The sequence below is a fragment of the Podarcis muralis genome, chromosome Z (genome assembly GCF_964188315.1).
Source record: "Podarcis muralis chromosome Z, rPodMur119.hap1.1, whole genome shotgun sequence".
Taxonomy (NCBI): domain Eukaryota; kingdom Metazoa; phylum Chordata; class Lepidosauria; order Squamata; family Lacertidae; genus Podarcis; species Podarcis muralis.
The window spans coordinates 25,810,097-25,837,559 of record NC_135673.1 but is presented as its reverse complement, the minus strand read 5'-3'; the positions used below and the strand labels follow the sequence as shown (position 1 = coordinate 25,837,559).

At 44.3% G+C, this 27,463-nt stretch overlaps 2 protein-coding genes across 5 annotated transcripts in view; one reads left to right on the top strand and one right to left on the bottom strand.

Moving 5' to 3' along the window:
- COL4A6 (collagen type IV alpha 6 chain) overlaps positions 1-2,198 on the bottom strand; it is a 176,534-nt gene extending 174,336 nt beyond the window's left edge. For 2 of the 3 annotated variants that reach the window (XM_077922415.1, XM_077922418.1), the window contains exons 1-2: positions 358-484; positions 113-209 (exon numbers count right to left, since the gene is read on the bottom strand). In XM_077922415.1, the coding sequence (XP_077778541.1) occupies positions 113-123 (11 nt within the window). In that variant the 5' untranslated portion in view covers positions 124-209; positions 358-484. Of the gene's footprint in view, positions 1-112; positions 210-357; positions 485-2,060 lie in introns of those variants that run through there. The other variant, XM_077922416.1, reaches the window with a different exon arrangement.
- A 106-nt stretch (positions 2,199-2,304) lies between these two features.
- The window catches only part of COL4A5 (collagen type IV alpha 5 chain), a 136,170-nt gene continuing 111,011 nt past the window's right edge, over positions 2,305-27,463 (top strand). Inside the window, exon 1 of one of the 2 annotated variants that reach the window (XM_077922419.1) lies at positions 2,305-2,675. In XM_077922419.1, the coding sequence (XP_077778545.1) occupies positions 2,568-2,675 (108 nt within the window). In that variant the 5' untranslated portion in view covers positions 2,305-2,567. The remainder of the gene's footprint in view (positions 2,676-27,463) is intronic. The other variant, XM_077922421.1, reaches the window with a different exon arrangement.

Genomic DNA, 27,463 nt, shown 5'->3' with positions numbered 1-27,463 from the left:
GGGGAAAGGACCAAAAATTAATTAAAGTTGTAACAGAGACTCCACCAAGTTACATTTGATTAAAGTCAAGGTAGCATCACCCCCACCGGCCGCCCTTCCCCCAGAAACTCACCCAGCGCGCATGGTGCAGCGTGGCCGGCAAAGAAACTGCTTCGCTCCCGCTGGAGAACTCAGTTCCTCGGGTTGCTCACGGCGCCCGGCCCCCCGGTCTGTGGGAAGGAAGGCAGCCAGGTTAAGACAGCATGACAACAAAGTTTGGGATTTTGGGGGGGAGTGGGCAGGAAGGGCCGACCGTGCTGCTACCGATCAATTAGGGTACGGGAAGACCTTGGTCCCGCCTCCGGGGAAAAACATTACCCGCGTAAGGTGCACGAATCCTGATCAAAGAGCGCGCAAGCGAGAATTCCCCAGCAAAACGGCCGCGGCAGCGCGGCGTCGGGCGAGGAATGGAGACGGCTAGGGGGCGGGCCCACGACTGTCAATCAGCCAAGTAGGCAGCCGCAGATCCGCATCAAACTCTCTCCCTCTCCTCCCCCATCCTTTCTTTCCCCCAAAGTCAGAAAAAAAGGATAAATGAATAAACTTGGATTCGCTGATCTTCCGTTTCTGTGGTATGTTCATCATTCCGAAATTGTGCTGGGCACCTGCTTTTGATCTGAGATAACCAGAGCGCTCAGGTGATCCCAGACCAAATGTAGGTAACCAACAATGCGCCCGCGCGCGCAGCGGAGACCATACCCTCACATTTGCTTATTTCATTTTATTTTCTAAAGAAAACAATTAACTCCTATTCACGTTCACATGGACGCAAGGCTCACTTAATTCCGTGTAGCTTATGTTGCAATCCAAACACCACTGACCTGCGAGTAAGCCCCACTTAATTCAATAGAACTTACTTCTGAGTAGACATGGTTAGGATTGCGCGGCAATTTACTACTCTCAGGGAAACACACTAATAGTTCCATTGAAATTAGCACCCCGTGCTTCGAGTGCAATTGCATAGGATCGCACAATTACACGCACGCATCTCAGCTAGGGAACGAAACCGAATCAAACAGGTGTGACACAGAAGTCCAACTCTGAACTCTTATCAAACCCACTGGAGGTTCTGAGGTATCTCATACCTGTGATTCTCCTGAGAATTTTTTTCACTGAAGTTCTGCACGTTTGCATGGGTTTGGAACCTGATTGTATCTTGGGGAGTTAAATGCAATCAAAAATTTATCTCCCTATTTTTTCCTTCTCAATTCAGAGCTGGCATCCAGTTTCAAAGACTTACAGCGCAACTCTACGCAAGTTTACCGCGCAAATAGTAAGCCTCAGTTAGTTCAATGGGACTAGGCTGTAATCCTAAACGGTCCATACAGAACCACTCACTTTCCGCTTTCCATAGGCAGCCAAAGGATGCCGAAAGCAGCACACCGATCACAAGGGTGCATCAGAAAGCTTACTTGCTCCCCAGTAAGGATGCAGCCATGGGCCCGCCCCTAAGCTTTTTGACTGAGGCCCTAACCAAGTCTACCTGGGAGTAAGCCTCATTGAATCCAATAGGATCAGTATGGTTAGGATTGAGCGTAAATCTCTCAAGAGAGGGTTACTCTCAGTTAAGTGTCCACAGGACACTTGTGGTGGTTAAGTCTGAGAACTTCCCAAAAGGGTCTGATCTGAATCCCGCCCCCTACCCAATTTTCTTAGCTATTCCCCCCTTTTCTTTTCCAGAGCACCTTCCCACCTGCCGCCGCCTCGGGAGGAGGAGGGGGGGTTGCGCACAAATATACCCTTTCAGATTTGGGGTTTAAACACACCTTGCCGCTTCTGCCAATCAAGTGTCAATCAAAAACACACACAAACAAACTCTGCGGGTTGTATCTGATGCTGCTTTTTATACAGAGGAGAACCACTGCAACACACAGAAACGACTAACACAAATCCGTACGTTTCAGTGGAACCCATCTGAGTAAAATTTAGTTGGAACACGAACCCTGCGTGTGTGAGAGGGCGAGAGAAAAAGAACGTTAATGCTCTTGAAAACATGAACTTTTTATTTCATGGTGGCTTACCTGGAATGACTTTGAGCCTGAAAAAAAGAAAAGAAATAAACCGTCACACAACACCTATTTCAAGAACAGCCCCTTAATCATAACCATCACGGCCATTCGCTGGGAGGCTTCCTCAACCAGCCAAGGAGTGCGGCGGATGAATCCCAGAGTGCCTTTTTTTGGGGACAAAGTAGTCCCGGGAGAGCGGCTTTTCTTTTCTTTTCCCCCACACTTTTTTTTTAAACTTTTTTTTTTTTTGGAGCGCGGACAAGTCTGCAAGTCTGCACAGAAAGGCGAGCGGGTTTGCAGAGACCGAGGGGGAGGGGACAGGACAAGCGGGCGGGCGCACCGCTCGCCTCGGCTCGCCTTAGCCCAACCCAGCCCAACCTTCTCTCCCCCTCTGCCCCCACCACCTTCTTTCCCTTCCTTCCTTTTTTCCCCCTTTTTTTGCGAAGACCATGTCAGCTCCGAAGGACCAGCCCGGGAGCCTGCGAGACTGCTGAGGAAGGGAGGAGGAGGAGGAGGAGAATGAAGCTGAGCCCGAGGGCCAACTGCCTGCTGCCGCCAACGCCGCCGCTGCTGCTGCTGGTGCCCTTGCTGCTGCTGGGTCTCTGGAGCCAGGACGCCGGAGCTGCGGTGGGTGCTCCGAGCTGCTCTCCTCCGGGGGAAGGCGGCGAGCGGGAGCCGCGGGAAGGGGGGTGGCGGAGTGGGAGAAGCAGCCTCAGGTTGGTTTGCCTGTGGCTGTGTGAGCTCCCGGAGGAGAAATCGCCTCGTATTTATAGTCCTTGGTAAATTAAGTCCTTGGCGTGGGCACTCCGCTGTAGGTCTTTTTTTTAAAGTAAAAAGCCTCGGTTTCAAAATAGGGCGACCTTGATTGTTGTTGCTTTGGAAATGGCCATGTGTTTCAGAGGCCGGATGAGCGAGCGGGTGGGTGGGTGGGTGGGGGGGAACCTTGGGAATGACCCTGTGCGCTACCTTCGTAATCCCCGTGTGTGTGTGGGGGGGGACTCTTATCTCTCTCTCCCCTGCCTCATTTCCCGGCCGCGGAAAATGGGGAGGGCGAGCGGGGACCCACGTTGCCTTCAAGGCAACTCCTGATTTTCTTTCACTAATTAGCTGAGCCTTACGTTGCTTTTCCAGCAGATGGCCCAAACTTTTTATTTGCAGCCGCTTAAAAACCTGTTGAGAGTGGAGCACGAACTTATTACAATCATCATCATCATTATTATTATAGGACAGCTTTGTTTTTTGGGAGAGAATATCCAAGGAGCTGATTAGGGCTGCGGCTGTTTCCCTTCCGGCTCAAGTGCCTCTCCTTCAGGTGGCCGCAGCGTGGTTTTCTTATCTCGCCCCTTCCTCTTCCACCGTAGCTCTCGCCCTCTTCACGGGGAATGTCTATATCAAACAAAGACATGTATAGTTTTGTCTAGCTCCCTTGAGGTTGATTTGTGGCTGCCCTCCTTTCCCGCCGACCCCCTTTTAAATTAACGTATGTGAAAGTGAATTGGTGAGTTGGAGGGACTCCGTGCAGAGGAAACCCCCCCCCCCATGCTGCTGTGTGTGTTTAGCTCCATTTGTGAAGTTTTAGCACAAAGAAGAAATTAGTTCAGCTTCACTCAGAACTCCTGAGCGCTTCCATCGGAAGCCCGCTGTCTGGATGTGGAGAGGATCATCTCTCTTTCCCCGGGGCCTCAGGGTGTGAGACACTCCTGAAGAGCAGCGGCTTAGGCTTCCCACTTGTCCTTCCAGAGGATGCTTTTGCTAACCAAGTTGAGGGAGTGCGATGTGTCCTACTGGGTTTTGGAAATATGTTAGAACAAGTATGTATGTGTGATGCTTAGAGCAAAATATGATTTTAATCCCTATTTAATGCCACACCAGCTACTTCTTGCTTTTTATATAGTATTCTTTCATTTGCAGCCATGAGGGTCGGGGAGGCGGTAAATTTTTTTTACTGAAGCACTGCTTTAAGTACCCACAGAATCTTTGGTGAGGGAGGAGGATGGGGAGAAAACCAATGGGTACCACCTCTGGCTCCACTCTTGCCTGCCCCACCAGGTCCCCAGCAGCCGGCACTGAGTTGCAACATGCGGTGCTCAGGTTTGCTGTTAATGCCCATTTTACAGAAACATGCTGAAGCCGAAACATAGGGCCCAAGGTTGCACACTTGAGTTTGTGGCAGAGGTAGGACTTGAACCCAGGCTTTCCAGCACATGGTGGTTCGCTTCCTCAGTCTGTGGGGCTAAAATGTATACCTTATGTTATATCAAAAATCTTGGACAAATTGTCTCTTAGTACCAGGCTAGGAAGAGCTTTTCCAACTGAACTAGTGTGTTGATCCGTCTAGCTCAGCAGTGTCTTTTCCTGGTCTTGGACAGAAGTACAGTGGTACCTCGGGTTACATATGCTTCAGGTTACAGACTCTGCTAACCCAGAAATATTACCTCGGGTTAAGAACTTTGCTTCAGGATGAGAACAGAAATCGTGCTCCGGTGGCACTGCAGCAGCAGGAGGCCCCATTAGCTAAAGTGGTGCTTCAGGTTAAGAACAGTTTTAGGTTAAGAATGGACCTCTGGAATGAATTAAGTACTTAACCTGAGGTACCACTGTATGTCTTTCCAAGTGTTACCTGAAATTTGAATCTGGGACCTTCTGCATGCTGCCCCTGCCTTTGCAAGACGTAGGGCTCTGCTCTCTGGCTCTGTTCCTCTGCCTACTTTCTTGATGGGAGTGGAAAAGAGAAACCTTAAAAGCATCATCTTGCCTGAAGGCTCCTCTCCTAATAACAAAATTATTTCCACTGTTACTGAAAGCAGCAAACTCTTTGAAAAGCTGCCATTTGGAAGAAAAGAGTTCTCTGTGTTGCACATTTTGTGAAGGGGGAGAAAGACTTGTGTAATTTTTACCAGTATATCTTCCTGAGATTTTCTTCAGAGCCAGCAAGATGGCCAAAATAACATCCTCAAATGTTATTTTCAGTTGACTAATAATATCTCCCTTTTAAAGAAATATGTAAATATATAAATCTAAATATACTGTCCACTATGATAATAAAAAATTAAAAATAATTATAAAAATTGTATAATTATAAAATTATAAAAGATAATAAAAGATAATAAAAAAGGGACACGGGTGGCGCTGTGGGTTAAACCACAGAGCCTAGGACTTTTCGATCAGAAGGTCGGCGGTTTGAATCCCCACGACGGGATGAGCTCCCATTGCTCAGTCCCTGCTCCTGCCAACCTAGCAGTTCAAAAGCACGAAGTACAAGTAGATAAATAGGTACCGCTCCGGCGGCAAGGTAAACGGTGTTTCCATGTGCTGGTCTGGTTCGCCAGAAGCTGCTTAGTCATGCTGGCCACATGACCCGGAAGCTGTACGCCGGCTCGCTCTGCCAGTAAAGCGAGATGAGCGCTGCCACCCCAGAGTCGGTCATGACTGGACCTAATGGTCAGGGGTCCCTTTACCTTTTATGATAATTAAAATGATGGTGTACTATAATGCGTTATTGCATTTTGTGTATATTATGAAATCACCTTTGGTTCAGTAACAGTGTCCTGAATTAATTTGTAGCTGTATTAGAATAATAGTGTATGTAATAAGGTGGGCCAGATGTTTATCTTGCAACCTTCCTCTATCCATTTTTTACATGGAAAGAACAAACATTGCTGATGTTTATCTCATATTCCTGTTGGCCAATATATACTGTGCTCTTAGCTAAATCAGATTAGTTATTCCTTTGCAGATTTCTCAGGTTCTTCACACTATGCTTATAGTTACAAATGTGTGTTTGTTCTTGTGGTTATAAAACCAGGGATGACAGTTACTGTAAAATCATTCACATTCTTACATTATATTAAAAGGCCCAGACATACGTTTTTAACTATAAACATACTGTGATTGATTGGATAGCGATGATAGAGCTTGGTGGCAAACTGGCATCTGTTTGTCTTCTGAAGATATGATATAGCATAATGATGAATGTGCCACTGTTGTGATTTTTTAAGTACATCAACCATGCTTTGATGTTGCATGATTAAATTAACTAATGGCCAAAAATAGTTCAGATTTAGACTATTGAATATTTTTGGAGCTTTATACATGTACTGTAGGGAGAGGCCCAGTTAAAGAACTCACTGATGTCTCTGCAAAATGGGTATAATTTTAAAATTTGGTTAAACTTAAAAGTGCATGAGGGAGCCTGGGTGGCTAGTTGGCACTCCAGCAATCTCTTTAAATTAGGTTTGCCATACCTTGGAAATGACAAATACTGTATAGTCTTTTGTGCAAACCAAGTTCTTGCTTGCAAGTAAATGGGATACAGTCCCAGCTTTGCAGCACCATTGTAGAGGTATTTACGCAGGAATGAGTTCTTATTGATTCAATGGAATTCAGTTTATTTAGGGTTGCAGCCTTGATTAACATATCCCACCTAACTGCATTGGGTTCTGAAAACTATCAAATTTTAAGTAAAATTACTAAAGCAGTGCTTGTGCACATCCAATGAGTATCATAAACACATCAATATGCTGAGATCTTTTGCTGGGGGGGAAATAAGCATTGCACTGTGGAAGTGAAATTAATAATTCAAGGAAGAGTCAGTAGTATAGCTGCCAGCAAATTTGCAACTTTTCTAGAAATTTCTTGCAATTACTGACTTGCCCTAATCTGAATCCATCCTTGTGACTCCTCTCCTGAACTTCTTGGAATGCTAACAGGGTTCTTACGCAACATTCTTTTCTGCTGGGGACAGGTTTTCTTATTCCTTGCAGGTATCCAGATAAAGTTGCAAGTGACAATTCGCCTAATTGCTAGCTGATTGTTGGCTGATCTATACTGTACATTGACGTGTGTTTCTATGAGAATTTAAAAAGTCCTGAGTTAAGTGGATTCCGCAGCATTTAAAATTTTTGATTAATTTACAGTACATTTTTACCACCCATTAACAAGTTCTCTGGGTGGTGTGCCATAATTTTTCAAAGCCATAGAGTATAGAAAATGCTACATGGAGCATAACATCAGGCACAAGCTAAAAGAGCACCAGAATCAAGCCATTAGTTCCCAAGGTCCCCTGACCGTTAGGTCCAGTCATGAATGACTCTGGGGTTGCGGCGCTCATCTCGCTTTACTGGCCAAGGAAGCTGGTGTACAGCTTCCAGGTCATGTGGTCAGTGTGACTAAGCCGCTTCTGGTGAAACCAGAGCAGCGCATGGAAACATTATTTACCTTCCCCACTGGGGCGGTGCCTATTTATCTACTTGCACTTTGACGTGCTTTTGAACTGCTAGGTTGGCAGGAGCAGGGACCAAGCAATGGGAGCTCACTCCATCATGGGGATTCAAACCGTTGACCTTCTGATTGGCAAGCCCTAGGCTCTGTGGTTTAACCCACAGCACCACCTGTGTTCAAGCCAGTAGTTCCCAAGGTCTAAAAACACTTAAAAAGCCTGGGGAAATGAAAAGGACTTCACCTGATGCCCAAAAGGCCACAGCATTGGTGCCGAGCAAGCTTCTTGGGGAGGGCATTTCAAAACTAGCGTTGTCACCATTGCTAAATGCCTTTTTCTTAGTAACCACCAGCCTCAAATTATTTGGTAAGGGAACATGGAGAAGAGTCTCTGAAGATTGGTGCAAGCTTGGAACTGCAGAGGCGAGAAGAAGATTGTAGCTTATCTATATGGGAAACCTGGGGCCCTCCACTGGGACCCCAACTCCCACCGTCCTTGATCATTGGCTACGTTGCCTGGGGCTGATGGGAGTTGTAGACCAAGAACATCTGGAGGGCCACATGTCCCCACCCCTGTTTTAGAGATACAGCAGAAGGTTGGAGGCAAGACCCCCAACTTTTGTGAAAGGGGCATGGGCCTGGCAACTACATATTTTTGTATTGGCCACTGAGGCTAGTCAAAAGACTGCAGAGCCCTGTTTAAAATGCTCAGAATGTGTTTGCCATGCAATGCCAACCTAGGTGTTTTGGTGGTTCTCCTTAGAGTTCAGAACCCTGGGCCTTCATTTGGAGACCTGCTTCATAATAGTTACTGGAGATTTATGTGGCAGGCAAAACAGCTGGGTGACAGCCAGTGCTGTATAGTGGTTCATGTGACATATTAGAACCTGGGAGACCAGGGTTCAGATCCCCACTCAGCCGTGAAGCTCACTAGATGACCTTGGAACAGTCACTGCCTCAGCCTAACCTACCTAACCAAGATGATCAAGGGTCTGGAAACCAAGTCTAATGAGGAGTAGTCTTAAAGATATGAAATCCAACTTCAAATACCTCAAGGGCTGTTCACATGGAAGATGGCACGCTAGCTTGTTTTCTGCTCCAAAGGGTAGGACCTGAACCAATGGATTGAAACCAGGAAGAACTTCTAATGGTAAGAGCTGTTAGACAGTGGAACAGATACTCCCAGAAGGTGGTGGACTCTCCCTCCTTGGAGGTTTTTAAGCGGAGTTTGAATGACCATCTATCATGGATGCTTTAGCTGAGATTCCTGCATTGTAAGGGTTTGGACTAGATGACCCTCAAGGGTCCTTCCAGCCCTAAAATTCCATGATTCTGCCTTACTGGGTTATGAGGATAAAAAGGAGCAGGGAGCACACCTCCCATAATCTTCTAATATGATAATGATAATGCATTGCTGCAAATATGTGCACTGACACATACCAGTTAATATAAAAAGAAATCTCCATTTTGGATACAAAAAAAAAAAGGGGGGGGGGAAACAATATAAATTTATGAGTTTATAGTAACTATCAAGTAAAAGCTAAATAAAACATTGCTTCTTGTGCTGACTCTTATAACTGGAAATGGGTAGGCCCCATCTTGTGCTTTAGATAACAAAACATCTGTAGTTGACACTGCAAGACACTTAAATATTTAGTAGCTTTGGGTGCTGGAATGAGTGCTAGGGTGGAAAAGGTTCAACAGAATGGGTGCTAGGGCAATGTAGTTGTCATGGGGGTGGCATGTAACTTAGGTCACACCATGCATTTAAAAGCATATGGCCTACCCCAAAGAATCATGACCACTATACTTTACCTCTCACAGAGTTACAATTCCCAGCACCCTTAAGAAACTACAGTTCCCAGGATTCATTGAGGTAAGTCATGTGCTTTAAATAGATGGCATTTGTGTGATTGCCACAGGTGAGGTTAATATCCAACCTGAGGGAAGCTTCGCTTCTTTTACACAGCCATCGCTGAATCTTTTGTAACTTCAGGCTTGTTCTGAGATGCAGCTTCTGCCTAAACAAACAAGAAATTCCAACTCCGTTCCAGCCACAGGCTTTGGCAGACAGTCTTGGGTCACTGATGGGTCACTCTAGTTCCCCACTACCTCCAAAGAACCCTTGAACACTCCAGCCATTAAAAAAGAAATGACATTCTCAGTGTTGTTCACTTGACTAGTTTGGGCATCTTTGTACACTACCTCAGTAGTGTGGAAGCAGCTTTCTTATTCATTTGTTTAAAACAATACCTTCATCAGTTGCTGGGAACAGCAGGTGTCCAATTTTCAGGCTTCCCACAGGCAATCTGGCTGGCCACTGTGAGAAGAGGATGCTGCAGGAGATGGGCCAGGGGATCTTTTTATGGTCTTGATTTTTAAAAAAACAAAACACACACTAACTTGCCTTAAAAATAGACCCTCCATTTCACTTTGTTTGTAGTAGATTGGTTAGTCTTGTGTAAGACTGACACACAACCAAGGGACAGATTTAAAAAGAACCAAAAATTCTAGGCCCTTCATGGCCTAGGACCCTCGTACCTACGGGACCGCCTCTTTCGGTATGCCCCACGGAGAGCCTCAAGGTCCATAAATAGTAACACCCTAGTGGTCCCGGGCCCTATGGAAGTTAGATTGGCTTCAACCAGAGCCAGGGCCTTTTCAACTCTGGCTCCGGCCTGGTGGAACGCTCTGCCTCATGAGACCAGGGCCCTGCAGGATCTGATTTCTTTCCGCAGGGCCTGTAAGACAGAGTTGTTCCGCTTGGCCTTTGGCTTGGAGCCAATTTGATTCCCTCCCCATCTTTCATTTTTCTTTTTCCTTTCTCCTCCTGTGATGAGGCTGCATTTTAGTATTTTAATGTTTCAATATTTTAATGTTGTATTTTAATCTTGTTTTTAAGTTGTATTCATTCAACTTGTTTTTATTATTGCTTGTTAGCCGCCCTGAGCCCGGCCTTGGCTGGAGAGAGCAGGGTATAAATAAAAAAATATTATTATTATTAATCCCAGGGATTAATATCTGATTAATTTTAAACACCAGTAGGACTGCCCTACATCCAGGATTTCCCAGATACATAAGGGATTTGTCTGCCGAAAATTTCCGGAATTTCCGAAAACCGGTAAAAATGTCCAGGAAATCCCTGGCATATGGCAACCCAGGTTGTAAGTGTTGTTGTTTTGTCAAATATCTTCGAAAATAGGTCAAGAATTTAGCTCCCAATTTTTTGTGAGGTTTTGTTAAAAAAAAGGCTCAACAACTTTTTGTCCAGATTTTCACTTTTTGTAATATGACAACCCCAAACACCAGAGCATGATAAATTGTTGAAAGGCAACATGTTGTAACTCTGTATGTTGTTCCCTGTTTAAAAACTGGGTATACTTTCTAAGGAATATGGGGGTTGCTTACGTCTACAATCCTGAATTTAAAAAGGGGGTTTATTTCTCTCACTTTCCAGCCCAGCCAGTAGTTGAAAAACAGAGTTAATTTACAGGGTGAGGTCTTCTGGAACCTTCTAGACCAGCTGCTCTTTTCAACTCTTTCCTTTTCTGTTTACAACTCTTCCTCTTATTTTCTTGAGCCTTCTCTCTTAAGCTTGGACTGTGAACCCACCATATATTTAAGGCACATGTCTTCTCCCAAAGAATTTTGGGAACTGTAGTTTACCCTTCACAAAGCTACAATTACTAGCACTCTTAACAAACTAGAGTTTCCAACATTCTTTGAGGGAAGTCATGTGCTTTAAATGTGTGCATATGCACAGCCTTGCTCTCTCTGGTTTCAATTGCACCATATATTTTAAAAGCACTTTGATATCACTTCCCTCAATGAATATTGGGAGCTGCAGTTTGTTAAGGGCTCCAATTCCCTCTCGCAGTGCTACAGTTCCTAGGGTTCCATGTGAAGAGTAGTTATTAAACTACTCTGAGAACTGTAGTTCTGTGAGAGGAATAGGAGAGTCACCTAACAAATTTCAGCACCCTTAACAAACCACAGCTCCCAGAAATCTTTTGGAGGAGCCATGACCTTTTAAAGTGGTATGATGATGCTTTGAATAGCGAGGACGTGGTCTCTCCTGCTGGTAACAGTTTCTGGCCAATCGCATGCAGCCACCTCTCCTGTTTTTCTCTTTCTTCAAGGACCAACAGATGTTCTGCTTTGGAGTGACCCTCAAAACACCACTCAATTTAGTCCCTTCTAATGCTCTTGATTCACTTTCAGTACAGATAACCTTTAAAAGCTTTCCCCTGCTTGGCAACCAAGGCTTTTGCAAGCACCCACTCAATTTGACCTTTGAAAAGGCCTGGGACTTAATTGGATACCTTTTTATCTTTTGTTCCATTTCATGATGACGCATTTTAATGCGGCCTTCATCAACCTGATGCTCTCCAGATGTTTTGTATCACAGCAATTTCCGCCGGCCCCAACCAGCAAAGCCACGTTGGCTGAGTTTTTTTAGGGCTTGTAGTCCAGGGTGGCCTACTGGGCCAGATCCTCAACTCACTCACTCCCAATATGGGCTGATAGGTGAGAGGGACATGGTGGGATAATAACCTGGTGCTATCATGGTGTCAGGTAACTGGCACCTGGCAAAATGTAGCAATTTGTGCAGTGCTTCCAAAAATGCCCAACAACAAGCTATTTGTTGGGCAATCATTGGGCAAGGAGCTTTGCAATCCCTATGCTTGGCACTTCTCACCACTCAATCCTGAGCTCCTTTGGGAGGAATAATGGGATATAAATTTAATAAAGAAATAAGAGCTTTGCAGTCACTGTGTGCAACACTCCCCAAACACTAAGCACAGGGCTTTCAAAGTGTTTTGGTGATGCTTCCCAAACACCCAACTATCAGCTTGATGTTGGGCACTTGGTAAGCACTGCACAAGGGCTTTGCTGGCACTATTTATCAGTCAAGCTTTGCCTGCACCTGCCTCACATCTGAAGTTCTATATGATGTTAGGTGTGGTCTGGCCAAACAGCCTGGTGGGCCAAATGGGGAAGCCTCACAGGTCAAGTTTGGCCCATGGGCTGAAGATTCCCAACCCCTGTCCAGTCCAAAACATCTGGAGGGCACCAGGTTAGCAAATGTCTTTTTACATTAAATAATATATGGTCTCTCCAGTCACCCATCTGGGATGGAGAAGCACCAGTTGGATAAGGAATGGCCTCTGAAGCTCTTTTTCATATGATTCTGATCTCATAAAGTAGAATGGGAAGAAGCCAGTAACGAGGTGGCTCCTATGCTGGCAGAATATGGATGTAAGGGGCCTTTTTCCAGGACTGTGGAAGGGGGAAGGAATGCATGGAGAAGACCAAGGCAGGAAATAATGCATTGGCCATGTGAAATTCTCCTTGCAGTGCAACAGCTGTTGGAGAAGGGTAACACTGGGATGCTCATAAGAAATGGGAGGGTGTTTTATGAACATAAAGGGAGAAGCTTATGTTGTTTCTTGCTATGGGCACGTTTACCTTGGGCAGCTTTCACATCCCTTCTTCCCCTTTAATAGCAGTGATAAGGAGATTGGGGTCTCCCTTTTAAAGGGTTTTGAAGTGATGGGGAGCTGAACTTGGTTAATAAGTGAAGATTTCTAGTGTCTGAGTGGTCAACCTTTTTCATTTCCTTGTGGGGACAATTCTCTAGGTGTTGCACACGAGTGGTGGATGGCACCATACACAAAAATGTGCGCACGTATATCTCCATCCTCTTTCCAGGTGTGCAAGAGACATTATCACAGTTCAAGAACATGTTCCAGCCAGGCGAAAGTGGCCAAGAATAATGTGAACCCTAAGGGTGTGTGTGATGTGGGGAGAGAGTTGCATTTGCCCCATCTCTGGGCCTGAGGGTTCTCCATTTCTGTTCCTAACAGCTGTGAGAGAGGAGGGCGGCACGCAGAGCCCATGTTTCCAAAGGCTGTGCACGTAGCAGACAACTATGATACCCTGCTACATCAGGTGCAGCCCATAATCTCCCTAAGTTTGAAATTTAGCTTAAGTATTTTGAACCGGACAGGAATGTGCTTGACTGTGCCTACGGACCTGAAAGCTTCTGATGCTTTAAACCAGTGTCATATTGGAACATGACTTACACTGACTCAGACCATTGCTTCATCTAGCTCAGTATTATCTACACTGGCTGGCAGTGGCTCTCCAGGGTTTCAGACAGGTTTTTCCGCCCGGCCCTACCTAGTGATGCTGGGGATTGAACCCAAAACTTTCGGCATGCAGCAAGAATGCTCTGCCACGAGCTACGGCCCTTCCCAAAGTGGAGGGGTGTGCATGAGTCCATTTTAGAGTTTAATTATTCCAAACTTATAGACTGCCAAAAGATATCTCTCAATGTAACTACATAAAAACAATACGAATAAAACTATTACAGGTTAAAAATAAATAAATTGGGTCAAACAGAGTGAGATCTTTAAATGCCAACGAATTGAAACACCATGAATTCCTCTAAAGGTTGGATGGGACAGGTATATTCAAGCATGAGGTGTAAATATAAGTCTGACAGCAACCTGCTAGTGAATAATGTAAAGGCACCCAGATTCCTGAGTCTTCAGAGCAAAATGTAAGGCTTTTCTCTAGTGATCTAGGTCTGGTCAGTTTGGAGGTGCTACCAAGGAGTTGCCCAGACAGGGAGATGCAATACAGTAGTGGCAAAAATGGGCAATTTGGAAAGGAATGCATATCGCATCCTCCTCCAGGAGAAAAATCTGGAAGCTCCCTCCATTGAAGCTGCATTCACAAGGTAAAAACTGAGGCAGAGCTGTCAGGAGGCAAAGGCACAATTTTCCTGAAGCAGAAATGGGGAACCTGTGGCCTTCTAGTGCTGCTGAACTCCCATCAACTCCAGCCAGCAGGACCAATAGTCAAGGGTGGTAAAGTCATAGTCCCTCCAGATATTGTTAGGCTATGTCCCCCATCGCTGATCAACATTTTGACTGGGTCAGTACCCAGTGTCAAAGCAAGAAATTAAATGTCTTAACTGAATTCTCTAAAAGGAAAGGGGAAGAAGAGGCAAGCAAGGCAAATTAGGCCACTCTTTAAAAAGCTGCTCCTATTTCTAAACTTAGATGCACATCTCAGTGTACTTGAAATCTCTGAGAAGTTTACATTTGTGGCCAAGACCAACACTTGGAAAAGCTTGCTGGTCTTAAAAACAGTTCTACTGGACTGCCAAATGGGCGGCTTGTTCTAGGCCAAGAAGGTCGTGAGAGATGAGAAGATAGAATATAAAGTTTTCGACTATAGACTTTCCCCTCCCATTTTAATTGGGATGGAGGGAGCTGCAGGAGTTATGTCTCTTGGGGGTGACTTTCCAGTTTATTCCCTTGGCATACTGCAGGCTTGTGTTTTGCTTGGTTTTTAAAGGCCCCCTTTTCTCAAGATAGAAACTGATGTCAAATTGTGCCAGCTTTGAGTAGAAGAAATATTTGCATTTCTCCCAAGTTTGTTAAAAACAATTTTAATCAATTTCTTTGTGGTTCAGAGGACATTATCTTGGCACACATCTAGCCACAGATAGTGATATAGCTATTTTCTACTCCCCAAGGCTCTTGGGGAGTTCATGTGTATGGCGTTACAAAACACACTAAGGCAGGGGTCAGCAACCCGCGGCTCCGGAGCCGCATGTGGCTCTTTTACACCTTTGCCGCGGCTCCGGGGCAGATACTAGCGAGGGGAGGAGGTGCATTGTGCGCCCCGACACTCCCCACTGTGGCGGGCGCTGTACTGGCTGTGACGTCGCATGGGGGCGGTGCGTGCGTTAGTCATGCACCGTCCCGACGTCACCTGCCCGCCCGCCCGCTACATTGTAAGGGGCATGTACGCTGGTCACTGCATTGAAAGGGGGCATGTACGCTGGTCACTGTTTTGAAGGGGAGTGAAGAACACACATACAAAAAAAGGTAACTTGTTAATTTAACGTTTATTTCTATGAGGAGGAGTAATTCTGAGGGGTCAAACAAAGAAATAATAAAAAAAAGTGACAAAAAAAATAATTTTATAATGACGAGTTTTGCGGCTCCCAGTTTTTTTCCCTTCAGAAACGGGTCCAAGTGGCTCTTTTTGTCTTAAAGGTTGCAGACCCCTGCACTAAGGCAAATGGAACAATTAAAGCTTCAGGTGTGCGCACACAAGCTATCGGCCTTCTCATTGGTGGTTTATCCAGATACTGCAAACGTCTAGCATTTGTTCAGTTCTGCCTTTTGTGGGGAGCTTTGTTTACGTTATGTTTGGCACAATTAAAATTCACTTCCCAGGTTTTGTTGGACTATAATTCCCATCATTCCTGACCATTGACCATGTGTTTGGACTTGATAGGGTTTGGAGTCCCGCAACATCTAGAGGGCACCACATTGGCTGTCCCTGACCTACTGGATGCTGCTGCTGCAGAGGCTACAATAAACCTAGCCAGAGATGCTTTACAGCTTTTCTTTTCCTTATTTTGGTCTGTTACCGTTGGGACTTAAGTAGCAGGGAGGTCCTGTATCAGGATGGGATAAGCTCCAGTGCTGGGAATTCATTTTCATCATCGTCACAAGTCATTGTCCACTCTTCACCTCAAGGGCCTAGGGTGGGTTATATGACAATTAAAACACAATATTAAAAGCAGTTTAAAAGAACTTGTGATTTCAGAAATAAGGTAGATCCTAAATATATACATCACAAGTATCAAAAGCTTAGGCTTCTACTAGGCCCACATCCTCGCAGGTGGCCTTATTTATTTATTTAGCTATCATTTATTTATTTAATTGTGGGACGCGGGTGGCACTGTGGGTAAAACCTAAGCGCCTAGGGCTTGCCGATCGCATGGTCGGCGGTTCGAATCCCCGCGGCGGGCTGAGCTTCCGTCTTTCGGTCCCAGCTCCTGCCCACCTAGCAGTTCGAAAGCACCCCTAAGTGCAAGTAGATAAATAGGTACTGCTTTATAGCGGGAAGGTAAACGGCGTTTCCGTGTGCTGCGCTGGTGCCGGCTCGCCAAAGCAGCTTTGTCACGCTGGCCACGTGACCCGGAAGTGTCTCCGGACAGCGCTGGCCCCCGGCCTCTTAAGTGAGATGGGTGCACAACCCTAGAGTCGGACACGGCTGGCCCGTACGGGCAGGGGTACCTTTGCCTTTACCTATTTATTTAATAAAATACTATACTGTCCTTCATCTGAGAATTACAGGGAGGTTTAGCAGTCCTCAAAGAAAACCCTCTCCAACCAGAGAAGGCCTTTGTTTTTAAGGTCTGCTTCTCTTGATCTTACCAGAAATCCTGGTGGTAGTTTATCCCTACACAGCTCTGAGGTCAAAGGGCAGAGGTAGCCAACATGCTGCTCTCCAGCTGTTGTGGAACTACAACTCCCATCATCCTTGACTGTTGATCTTGTTGAGCAACATCTGGGGGTACCACATTGGTTTCCATTGACAGTATGCTCTGGCTGCCAGCTAGTCACCACAGGCCAGGCAGCAGCATTCTATGCCAGCTGTACTTTCTGAACTTTCAATAATTATTATTATTATTATTATTATTATTATTATTATTATTATTATTAATTTGTACCCCGTCCATCTGGCTGAGTTTCCCCAGCCACTCTGGCCAGCTCCCAATCAAGTGTTAAAAACAATACAGCATTAAATATTAAAAACTTTCCTAAACAGGGCTGTCTTCAGATGTCTTTTAAAAACAGGATAGCTGCTTATTTCCTTGACATCTGATGGGAGGGCATTCCACAGGGCAGGCGCCACTACCGAGAAGGCCCTCTGTCTGGTTCCCTGTAACCTCACTTCTCGCTGTGAGGGGACCGCCAGAAGGCCCTTGGCGCTGGATCTCAGCCCTTGAAAGTTGGGTGCCAAGACATCGCACTTTGTCCGATGTACACATGCCTCACATTGGCACTTCCCAGCATCAAAGATTGAGATGTTAAGGCTTGAACACTGGAAGCCAACAGTGCAGTATTCTAGTGCAAGTTTCCAACAAATCCCAATAACCTTAAATGCAATCTATGTATGGAAGGGATAAGGTGGACCACACAACCATCTTGTCAGTACTGTACAGTATAGGATAGACATTGCTACCAATGTAAACCAGTGCATATTGGCCACACGCTCTTGAATTGAAGCATAGCAACTTGTTTAAGGGACGCGGGTGGTGCTGTGGGTAAAAGCCTCAGCGCCTAGGGCTTGCCGATCGAAAGGTCGGCGGTTCGAATCCCTGCGGTGGGGTGCGCGCCCGTTGCTCGGTCCCAGCGCCTGCCAACCTAGCAGTTCGAAAGCACCCCCGGGTGCAAGTAGATAAATAGGGACCGCTTACTAGCGGGAAGGTAAACGGCATTTCCGTGTGCGGCTCTGGCTCGCCAGAGCAGCGATGTCACGCTGGCCACGTGGGCGCACAACCCCAGAGTCTGTCAAGACTGGCCCGTACGGGCAGGGGTACCTTTACCTTTACCTTTAACTTGTTTTAAAAGGTGTAACCGTAAAACTAGTGATATAGTAGAAATGGGACACATTATTTCTCTGAGAGAGTACAGTTCCTCTGGTCCTGCTTTGGGCTTCCCATTGGCGTGGGGTTGGCAACTATGAGAAGAGGGTGCTGGACAGGCTCTTCTTCCGTGAAGGAGCAGAGCTCTGGGACTTTTCTTCTTCTCAGAGCAGGAATGATTATGTCAGCTGGAGCTCCAGAGCAGCTGATGGCACTCTCTGCTGTGGCGAGTGAATGAGGGAATAATGAGGCTTTCAAGTTTGTGACAGATTAGCATAGAGGAAAACAGAGCCTTCTGGGCAGGAACTCTTTTTTTTTTAAGCCCTGTTGTGTGGGATACTCAGGTGTTCTACCATATACCACAACAGTAGTGACTATGGTAACAGTCATCATTTCTAGACACACCCATCAGGAATTAATTCCGCCATTAGCATAGCTTTTCTGTGGGATGAACATTGGATTTCCTTTGCCTGTAGCCACAGAGTTAGAACTCCTGTGACATCATTTCAAAGCCGCACCTATTATAACCCAGCATAGCAGCTTTTCTTGTTCCCAGCAAAGCAAGTTAACCTGTCCTCAGGTGATGCAAAACTGAAGCTTCTGCCAAAGCAAAAATAGCGTCATTCTTTCTCCCTCCCCGAGGAATGCTTTTTGCAAGTGAGACAATTAGCTAAAATTTTGGAAGAAAATCTATGTTAGGCCAAGAGGTTTTCCTTAAACTCTTCCTAGTACTGAAAACCTGTAACCCAACTTAATTTTGAATAGCTTTTCTGGATGCAAGGCACCAAAGCACCACAACCACTAAGGTTCTTTTGAAATTAAACATCCTAAGACAGAGAAAGCATCCCTAGGATATACAGTGGTGCCCCGCAAGACGAATGCCTCGCTAGACGAAAGGGTTTTCCGTTTTTTGAGTCGTTCCGCAAGACAAATTTCCCTATGGGCTTGCTTTGCAAGACAAAACGTCTTGCGAGTTCTTGCGAGTTTGTTTCCTTTTTCTTAAAGCCGCTAAGCCGTTAATAGCCGCTAAGCCACTAATAGCCGTGCTTCGCAAGACGAAAAAACCGCAAGACGAAGAGACTCGCGGAACGGATTAATTTCGTCTTGCAAGGCACCACTGTATTCTTACTGAGGATCTTCCTCTTTCAACAGTACCTTTAAGCGGAGATCCTCATCTCAGCCTTTATCTGAATTGGAATTGGATTTAGATACTGTTTGTTGTATTGTTTTAGCACTGATGTGTTTGCTACCCTGGGAAAGAAGGGCTAGAAATCTCATAAGTAATAAGCAAATAAGTAGCAAAGAACCGGTGCATATTGAACCATGAAACGTAGAAGGATGCTAACTCAACCATTTACCAGTAAGGTCCAATCATGTGCTCTCTGCATGCAGAATAGAAACTTGGAAGCTGTTGCAGGAAGTCTTACCTATGAGGGAGAAACGGGTTTCAATATCAAGTTTGGTAACTCTTCAAGCAGAACAGCTGAAGGATGATCTGTGTGCTATAGTGTCACTGGGAACAGTGAAATGTGGGTTAAAATCTTTGAAACTCTACTGTACTTTTGAGTCAGTGGCACCTTTTCTCTCACAGTCTAACCCACTTCACAATATGGCTGTGATGAATGAATGTTTATTATTATAGCTTGGCAAAGAATATGGCTGTGATGTTGAGTCTCAGCATGGTGTTGTGGTTAGTGTGTTGGACTAGGGCCTCGGAAACCAGGATTCAAATCCCCACTTGGCCATGGAGCTCACTGGATGACTTCAGGTTGGTCACTGCTTCTTAGCTTCATGTACCTCACAGGATTGATTTATTAAATTTTATTTATTTCATTGAATTTGTATACTGTTCTATGCCCGAAGGTCTCAGGGTGGTTCACAGAACAAAATCAAAATACAAAACCACAATATATATAATCAACATAAAAGCAATAAGCCCCCGCCCCCAAAAAACACATTTTAAAAGAGCATAGAATGTCAGTCAAATCAACCAAAGGCCTGGTTAAAAAGCAACGTTTTTGCCTTGTGCCTAAAGGTGTATAATGAAGGCATCAAGCGAACTTCCCTGGGGAAAGCATTCCACAGATGGGGAGCTACTGCAGAGAAGGCCCGTTCTCATGTTGGACCTCTCAAGGAGGCACATGAAGAAGGGCCTCAGAAGATGAGCTCAGGGTCCGGGTAGGCGGTTGAGGTGTTGTGGTCCTGAGCCGTTTAAGGCTTTATAGGCCAAAACCAGCACTTTGAATTGGGCCCGGAAACTAATTGGAAGCCAGTGCAGTCAGACCAGGATCGGTGTAATATGCTCAAACCGTCTTGTTCCAGTGAGCAACCTGGCCACTGAATTCTGCACTAGCTGAAGTTTCCAAACCGTCTTCAGCTCTACATATAATACATTGCAGTAATCTAACCTTGATGGGAAAGGAATGAATGAATGAATGAATGTGGAAAAGTGGAAGAGCTATATATACTATATTGAGTTGAGGATGGGAGGAATATATATATATTTTAATTGAGCCATTGTTCCATTGCTGAACTTTGGATGTTTTATCTGAAAATATAAACAGAGAGAAGGTGTTAGAAGGATTATAGCTATTCAGTCGTCCTCAAAAGAGCAAGGCCTAATGTGTATCAACATGTAGCATCTCTATAAATTGTAGCAAATGCAAAAGTTAAATGTTTTGTGTGTGTGTGTGTGTGCGCGCGAGAGAGAGAGAGAGAGAGAGAAGAATGATGTTGTAGTGTTACATCACATTTTTCTCCTAGTTATCATGGAGTTGAACATAATAGCTTTCTTCTAGTATATATTTTAGAAAGGTGTTTGTTTGCTATGCATTTGGATGCCTCTTAAGATACTGTAACCAAGTTTTGTGGTTCCTGAGATCAAGGAGCAGATTTTTGTTTGTGTTTGGATATAATAGGACACCATTTTGAATCAAGATGGCAGACTGAACCTTTCAAAACTGCACCAATTTTAACCACTTATTTCAGAACCGCACTGATTTTTGTGGGTTTCTTAAAATTGCTAGTTGGCAATAATTGCTTTGAGATGATCTGAAGTGATAAATGTGAGTCCTTCCAGTAATGCTTTAAACCATGATTGCTGCTTTGCGCACTGAAGATGCCGCCATCTGATGTCCCAGACCTTGACAGAGGAGCACGTGTGCAGATTTGCCCTTAACCATGAGTATAGTTGCGACAAGATGGCGGGGTCAGGGAACCAGCTGTGTATCATTTTTGGATGTCAATAAGCAAGAGATTAGCATAATCTCTTCTGTCAATGTTTCAAAGAGTTGATACAAATATGAAATGCCTTTTGTTTAAAAAATGGGGTTTTATATCTTAAGTGAACCTTAATGAATTAATCTAACTTTGGCTCTGGCAATGAGACTGAGTGCTGTTGACGTGTTTGGTCATGCCTGCAAAACGTACTGGCTTGGAATGTTTTACAGTATATGTGAACTCTGAAATAAGCAGGCTGTGAATATTTTGAGATCCCCCCCCCCCTTTTTAATCACCACAATCTAGAGGAAAGTAGATTATTAAAACCAGAAACTTGTATCAAAGGCAAATGATAAAGCAAAGCAACCTTGGAGAGAAAAGAGCTGAATTAACACAGCTGCTTAGTGCTTATCTGAGCTTGCATGAGGTGTTTTGCAATGCATTCATCCAGTTTGTAAATTCATGAAGCTGTAGGTTTAGCAGTTGACATCTATGATATAAGTAGTTTCAACGGGTAAAAATGCACACGTGCTGAAGTATAGTGTTCAGGTCAAGAAGAGCAATAGTAGCGCTCTATTGTGCCTTGGTCAGACCACACCTGGTGTACTGTGTCCAGTTCTGTGCGCCACAATTTAAGAAGGATATTGACAAGCTGGAACATGTGAAGAAGAGGGTGACCAAGATGATAAAGCATTTGGAATACAGGAATTGTAACTAAAGCATCCATGACAGATGGCCATCCATCCTGTCCTTTAAAAACTCCAAGAAGATCACCACCTTCCAAGGGAGTCAATTCCACTGTCAAACAGCTCTTACATGATCTTTACCCAGAATCTTCTTTCTTGTAACTTTGAATCCATTGGTTCAGGTCCTACCCTCTGGAGCAGGAGAAATCAATCTTGCTCCATCTTTCAAATGACAGCCCTTTAGAAATTTGTAGATGGCTATCACATCTCCTCTTCTTCAGGTGTTATATACACTTGATATTAGCCAAAGGGCCGAGGTTTCTCTGGTTTCTCTTCTCCAAGCTAAACATACCCAATTCCTTCAAATGTTCCTCATAAGGCTTGATTTCCAGACTCTTTATCTTCTTGGTCACCCTCCTCTGCACATATTCCAGCTTATCAATATCCTTCTTAAACTGTGGTGCCCAGAACAGGACAAAGTACTCCAGGTGGGGTCTGACCAAGACGGAATAGAGTGGTACCATAACATCCTTTGATCTGGACATTATATGTCTGATGATGCAGCCTTAAATAACATTAGGTCTTTTTGCAATTTCATCATACTGTTGACTCATGTTAATCTTGTGGTCTACCGAGACCCCTAAATCCTTTTCACATGTACTGCTGGCAAGCCAGGTGTCCCAAATATAATATTTGTGCAGCTGGTAGAACCTTCAATTTCTTCCTATTTTGGCCCTGTTCTCCAATCTGAAGGTCATTTTAAAGCCCAGGTCTGTCTTCTGTGGCATTAGCTACCCCTCCCAGTTTGGTGTCATCAGCAAATTTGATGATCAACCCCTCAGTTCCTTCATCCAAGTCTTTTATAAAGACATTGAACAACAACATTCCCAGGACAGAACCCTGCGGCACCCCACTTGTCATTGTTTATCCAGAATGAGAAGGAATCATTAGTGAGCACTGTTTAGGTTTGGTTAGTCAGCCATCTACAAATCCACCTAATGGTTACCTTATCCAGCCCACATTTTACCAGCTTATCTGCAACAATATCATGGGGGCTGCTTTTGTCAAATGCGTTACTGAAATCAAGATACTCTATGTCCACAGCACTCCCCTGATCCACCACTTGTAAATCTATCCCAAAAAAGAAATGAAATTCATGTGGCATGAATTTGAGAAACCCATGCTGGGTCTTAGTAATCACAGCACCCTTTTCTCACAGACTGACTGTTTAATTATCTGTTCTAGGACCTTTCATGGTTTTGACATCAAGCTGACTGGCCAGTCTTATTTTCCCCCCTTTTTTAATATGGGGACAACAATTGTGTGCCTTCAGTCCCCGGGGACCTCACCAAGAATTCTTATAGACAGAGGCTCTGAGATAGCACCTGCAGTTTCCTTTAGTATCCTTGGGTGCAGCTCGTCAGCTCCTGGAGATGTGAAGTCGTTTAAAGTATCTAGGTGATTCTTTACCTCCTCTTCTCCTACATGGGGCTGCAGCTCCCTCACTGCATTGTTTATTCTGTTATCACCAGGTTGGGCACTGCTTTCCTTTTGGGTGAAAACACACGCAAAGTAGATGTTGAACAGTTATAACTTCTCTCTGTCACTCAATAGCATTCTCTGTTTTCAGAACACAGAGGACATACTACTTGGTTGATCTTCCTCTTGCTTTGAACATAGCCAAGTACAGTGGTATCTCGGGTTAAGAACTTAATTCGTTCTGGAGGTCCGTTCTTAATCTGAAACTGTTCTTAACCTGAAGCACCACTTTAGCTAATGGGGCCTCCTGCGCCGCCAGAGCGTGATTTCTGTTCTCATCTTGAAGCAAAGTTCTTAACCCAAGGTACTATTTCTGGGTTAGTGGAGTCTGTAACCTGAAGCATCTGTAACCTGAAGTGTCTGTAACCCGAGGTACCACTGTAATAATTTATAAATTATTTTTAACCTCTCTTGCAAGCCTAAGCTCATTCTGAGCTTTGTCCTACCCTGATCTTCTCCCTGCAACTGTTGGCTACTTGTGTATACTCTTCCTTCATGGTGTCCCCATTTTTCCGTTTCTTATACAGCGGTACCTCGGGTTACAGACGCTTCAGGTTACAGACTCCGCTAACCCAGAAATAGTACCTCTGGTTAAGAACTTTGCTTCAGGGTGAGAACAGAAATCGTGCTCTGGCGGCACGGCGGCAGCAGGAGCCCCCATTAGCTAAAGTGGTGCTTCAGGTTAAGGACTGACCTCCGGAATGAATTACGTTCTTAACCCGAGGTACCACTGTACATGCCCTTCTTAAATCTCATCTCATCTTTAACCACACTGGTTTCTTTAAATGCCTCCCACTTTTCTTTCTTGTTAGAATTGAATGCCTTGGTGCCTTCAATCTTTCACCTTTAAGAAGCTCCCATCCCTCTTGGACTCGCTTCTCTTGGAGCATTTCTGACCATGGAATCGCAACCAATAGTCCCTTAAAAGCTTTTTGAAATCAGCCTTCTTAAAGTCCTGAGTGCCTGTCTCACTCCACTCCACTTTCCCTTGCCATTGTAGAATGAAACCCACAGCATATTAGAAATATTATTATTATTGTACTTTTCTTTTTGCTGCGTGTATTTATACGCATTGCATAAATGTTGATAATTACTGTATTTTCTTCTTCTCAGATAAAAGGAAAGATAGTACTATAATCGCCAAGGCTTTTATGCAATGTAAAACTTAGGTACATTGCTCCATTAGTTCAAGGATTTCTGCTTGTGTAACAGAATTTCTCCTCCTGCACAACCACTACATCTGTTCTGGAGGTTCTCCAACCCTCTGAAGCAGAGGGGGCTACAGGGCACAAAATTCCACTGTGTAGTTGTAAATCCTTGCAATAATGGAATGGGTATGTTGGATCGCACCATAATTATCTTAACATTTACCCTGGCTGATTGTTAGGAAGGCTGGAAATGAACATTTGTCACCACTAAAACTTTATCTGTTTAATTTCTTTTCAAAAATGGCTGATTTTCCTTGCTTTAGTGACTTCAGCAGCTTGAAAATGTCCACCAAGAACTCTGGAGAAACTCTAGGAGCTCAGGTTCTCACATCCTTGCATCTTCCAGAGATTGAAAAGGATGTTGCTCTCTAAATGGATTTTGGGGGACATTCTGAGAGCTTCAAACTATCCTGAAATTGAAACTTCTCTTTGCACTACTGAACAAGTGATATGGAAGACTAACTGAATTGCAGCATTAAGTTATTCTGATTTATCCTCCTTTGGTTACAATGAATTCATATGAGATAGCAAATGCTGATATTTCTTAGTAGAATGCCCAGTTTGTCTCCTTGAAAAGGTCCTGCTTCCTGATAGCTTTATAAGAAGTAGAACCATCTCTGCAGGAGAAAGCTATAAATGACTACTAGACATGATGAATCTGTTCTGTATCTATTGTTAGAGGCAGCTTGCCTCTGAGATTCAATTGCTTGGAATCGCAGGTGTGGAGAGTGCTGTTGCATTCAGGTCTTGCTAGCTGACATCCCATAGGCATCTGGTAGACCACTTTGAGAAGAGGATGCCAGATTACATGGTCCCGAAGGACTTAATCTGTCAGGGTTTTTTAATGTTCTTGTGACATCTGAAACATTTGTCCACAACATGAATGGATGAAAATGGTCCCTATTTTGCCATTTATAATTGAGATGGGTGTTTAGGTCAAATTCAGAATTTTAGCCAGTCCCAAGCTCCTCGTCCCCCTTTATGGGGGAAGGACCATAACCCAGTGGCAGGGCATCTATTTTACATGGCAGATGGTTCCACATTCAGTCTCGACATCTTCCCCTTTTGGGAAGCCTGGATAGTTCCTGCCAGTCAGTGTAGACAATAGTAAGCTATATGGACCTATGTTCTGCTTCAATATATGGCAGCTTCCACAGTTCCTTATGTTACCTAACCTTCCCTAAGCTGTGTCTTGGTCTGGATAATATTCTTTTAATGTCCTAAGACTGATTCATTCAAGCACAAATGCTAAAGATTGTTGGGTTTTGGTTGAGACAGATTAAGTTTTGATGCTGGACCTTCCAGAGGTTTTAGGTCTGTGGAAATGGCATGTGCGTAGTGATCCACATGCTTCCCAGAGACTGCAACCCATTATTTACAGTACAGTGGTACCTCGGGTTAAGTACTTAATTCGTTCTGGAGGTCCGTTCTTAACCTGAAGCACCACTTTAGCTAATGGGGCCTCCTGCTGCTGCTGTGCTGCCGGAGCACGATTTCTGTTCTCATCCTGAATCAAAGTTCTTAACCTGAAGCCCTATTTCTGGGTGAGTGGAGTGTGTAACCTGAATTGTATGTAACCTGAGGTACCACTGTATTTCATTTATGAATCACTTTCCATGAGGCCTGCTGAAGTGATTTGCAATGTTATAGAAGCATGTGTAAAAACAAGCAAACAAGAATATATGTTCTGTTCATGAGCAGCACATGCATAAAATAATTCAAATCTAATACAAATACCAAAGGGAATGAATATCTCCAGTTAGAAGGCTCGCAACCATGGCAGCTGCAGTGATTAAAATGTAGAAGTGTTTTCAAACCTAAATGATTCGTTTTTTATCCTGAGACCCTGTTGGATTTGGTGTCTTCCCTGTGCTACCAGACTTTGCTAGAGCAAACCTCGTCTCTGCCCTTAACATTTTGTACTGTATTTAAACAAATGTTTTTATCTCATCACTTCATCTATTAAGGTAGCTCAAAGCTATGTTTTCAAAGCATAATGCTAATCTGCTATGTGACCCATCTTGTACACTCTTGGAAATACCCTTGCTGGATTTGGCAGGTGTTGGTGTGCAAATATTGTGTGTGATTCTTGTGCCAAACTGTATTTGATTTAAGAGCTGGATATTTTTGCAGAAACAGAAAGAATTGTTGTCGGGACATGCAGCTGAGTCTTTTTTTTAATCTGTTCAGTTGCACACATTGAAAATGCCATTCAGGTGTCATGGTAAACCATAGCTTGCATTAACCACAGTTTATTATCAAGGTCATGGTTTTAACTTCCAAACAAACAATAGGCAAATGACTGGATCAGGGTGCTCAACTGTGCTGCTTTATACTTTCACTTCAAGAGCTTTCCAAACTGTAGTCTGCACAAACCATTACTTGAAAGTCTCTTTCAAAACAGGAGTTGTTGTTTTTTTTAAAAAAAAATCTGGATTGCTGCCTACTCACCAATCATGGTTTGTCAGTTGAGACGGTTGACTTGAGCCCATCTATGAATTCGGGGAGAAAAATATATGTGCAAGAGTTGTCATTGCATTAGTGCTCAATTCTGTATAAAGAGTAGGAAATCAATTAATGATCCCCACCCCCTGCCAATGTTGTCCAAATCAATAGTCTACTAGAAATATTAGGGAAGGGGATCTTCCTTCAGAGAGCACCTTGTAACTTGAACAGAGCAGTACACCAAGCAGAAACAAGTTTTCCATTTGATTTAGACAGATGTCCCCAGAAAGAACTAATTTCACCTTAGTGTGACAACTTAAGCATGTGGTACCAAGCTTCTGAGGAGAGATTCCACTACTAGGCAGTTATCTACTATGTTGCTGTGTGTCTTTACGTGGGAAACGAGTAAGAAACCTCTCCTCGCAGGGTTGGGCAGTACAGGGCGTAAGGCTTTTACTGACAGTGATGGGTAATATACTGCTTTTCTGATGCTATGTGTTTTGGTGCCACGGGCATTAAAAAAAACAAAACTTTATGGAGATGTCTGTCTTCCTATGAGGGGCCCAGAGCCACCATTTGTGGTTTGAGAATTAGATCAGGAAGGGGATCTGCAGGCTGTGTCTTGTAAGGGTGTGATTT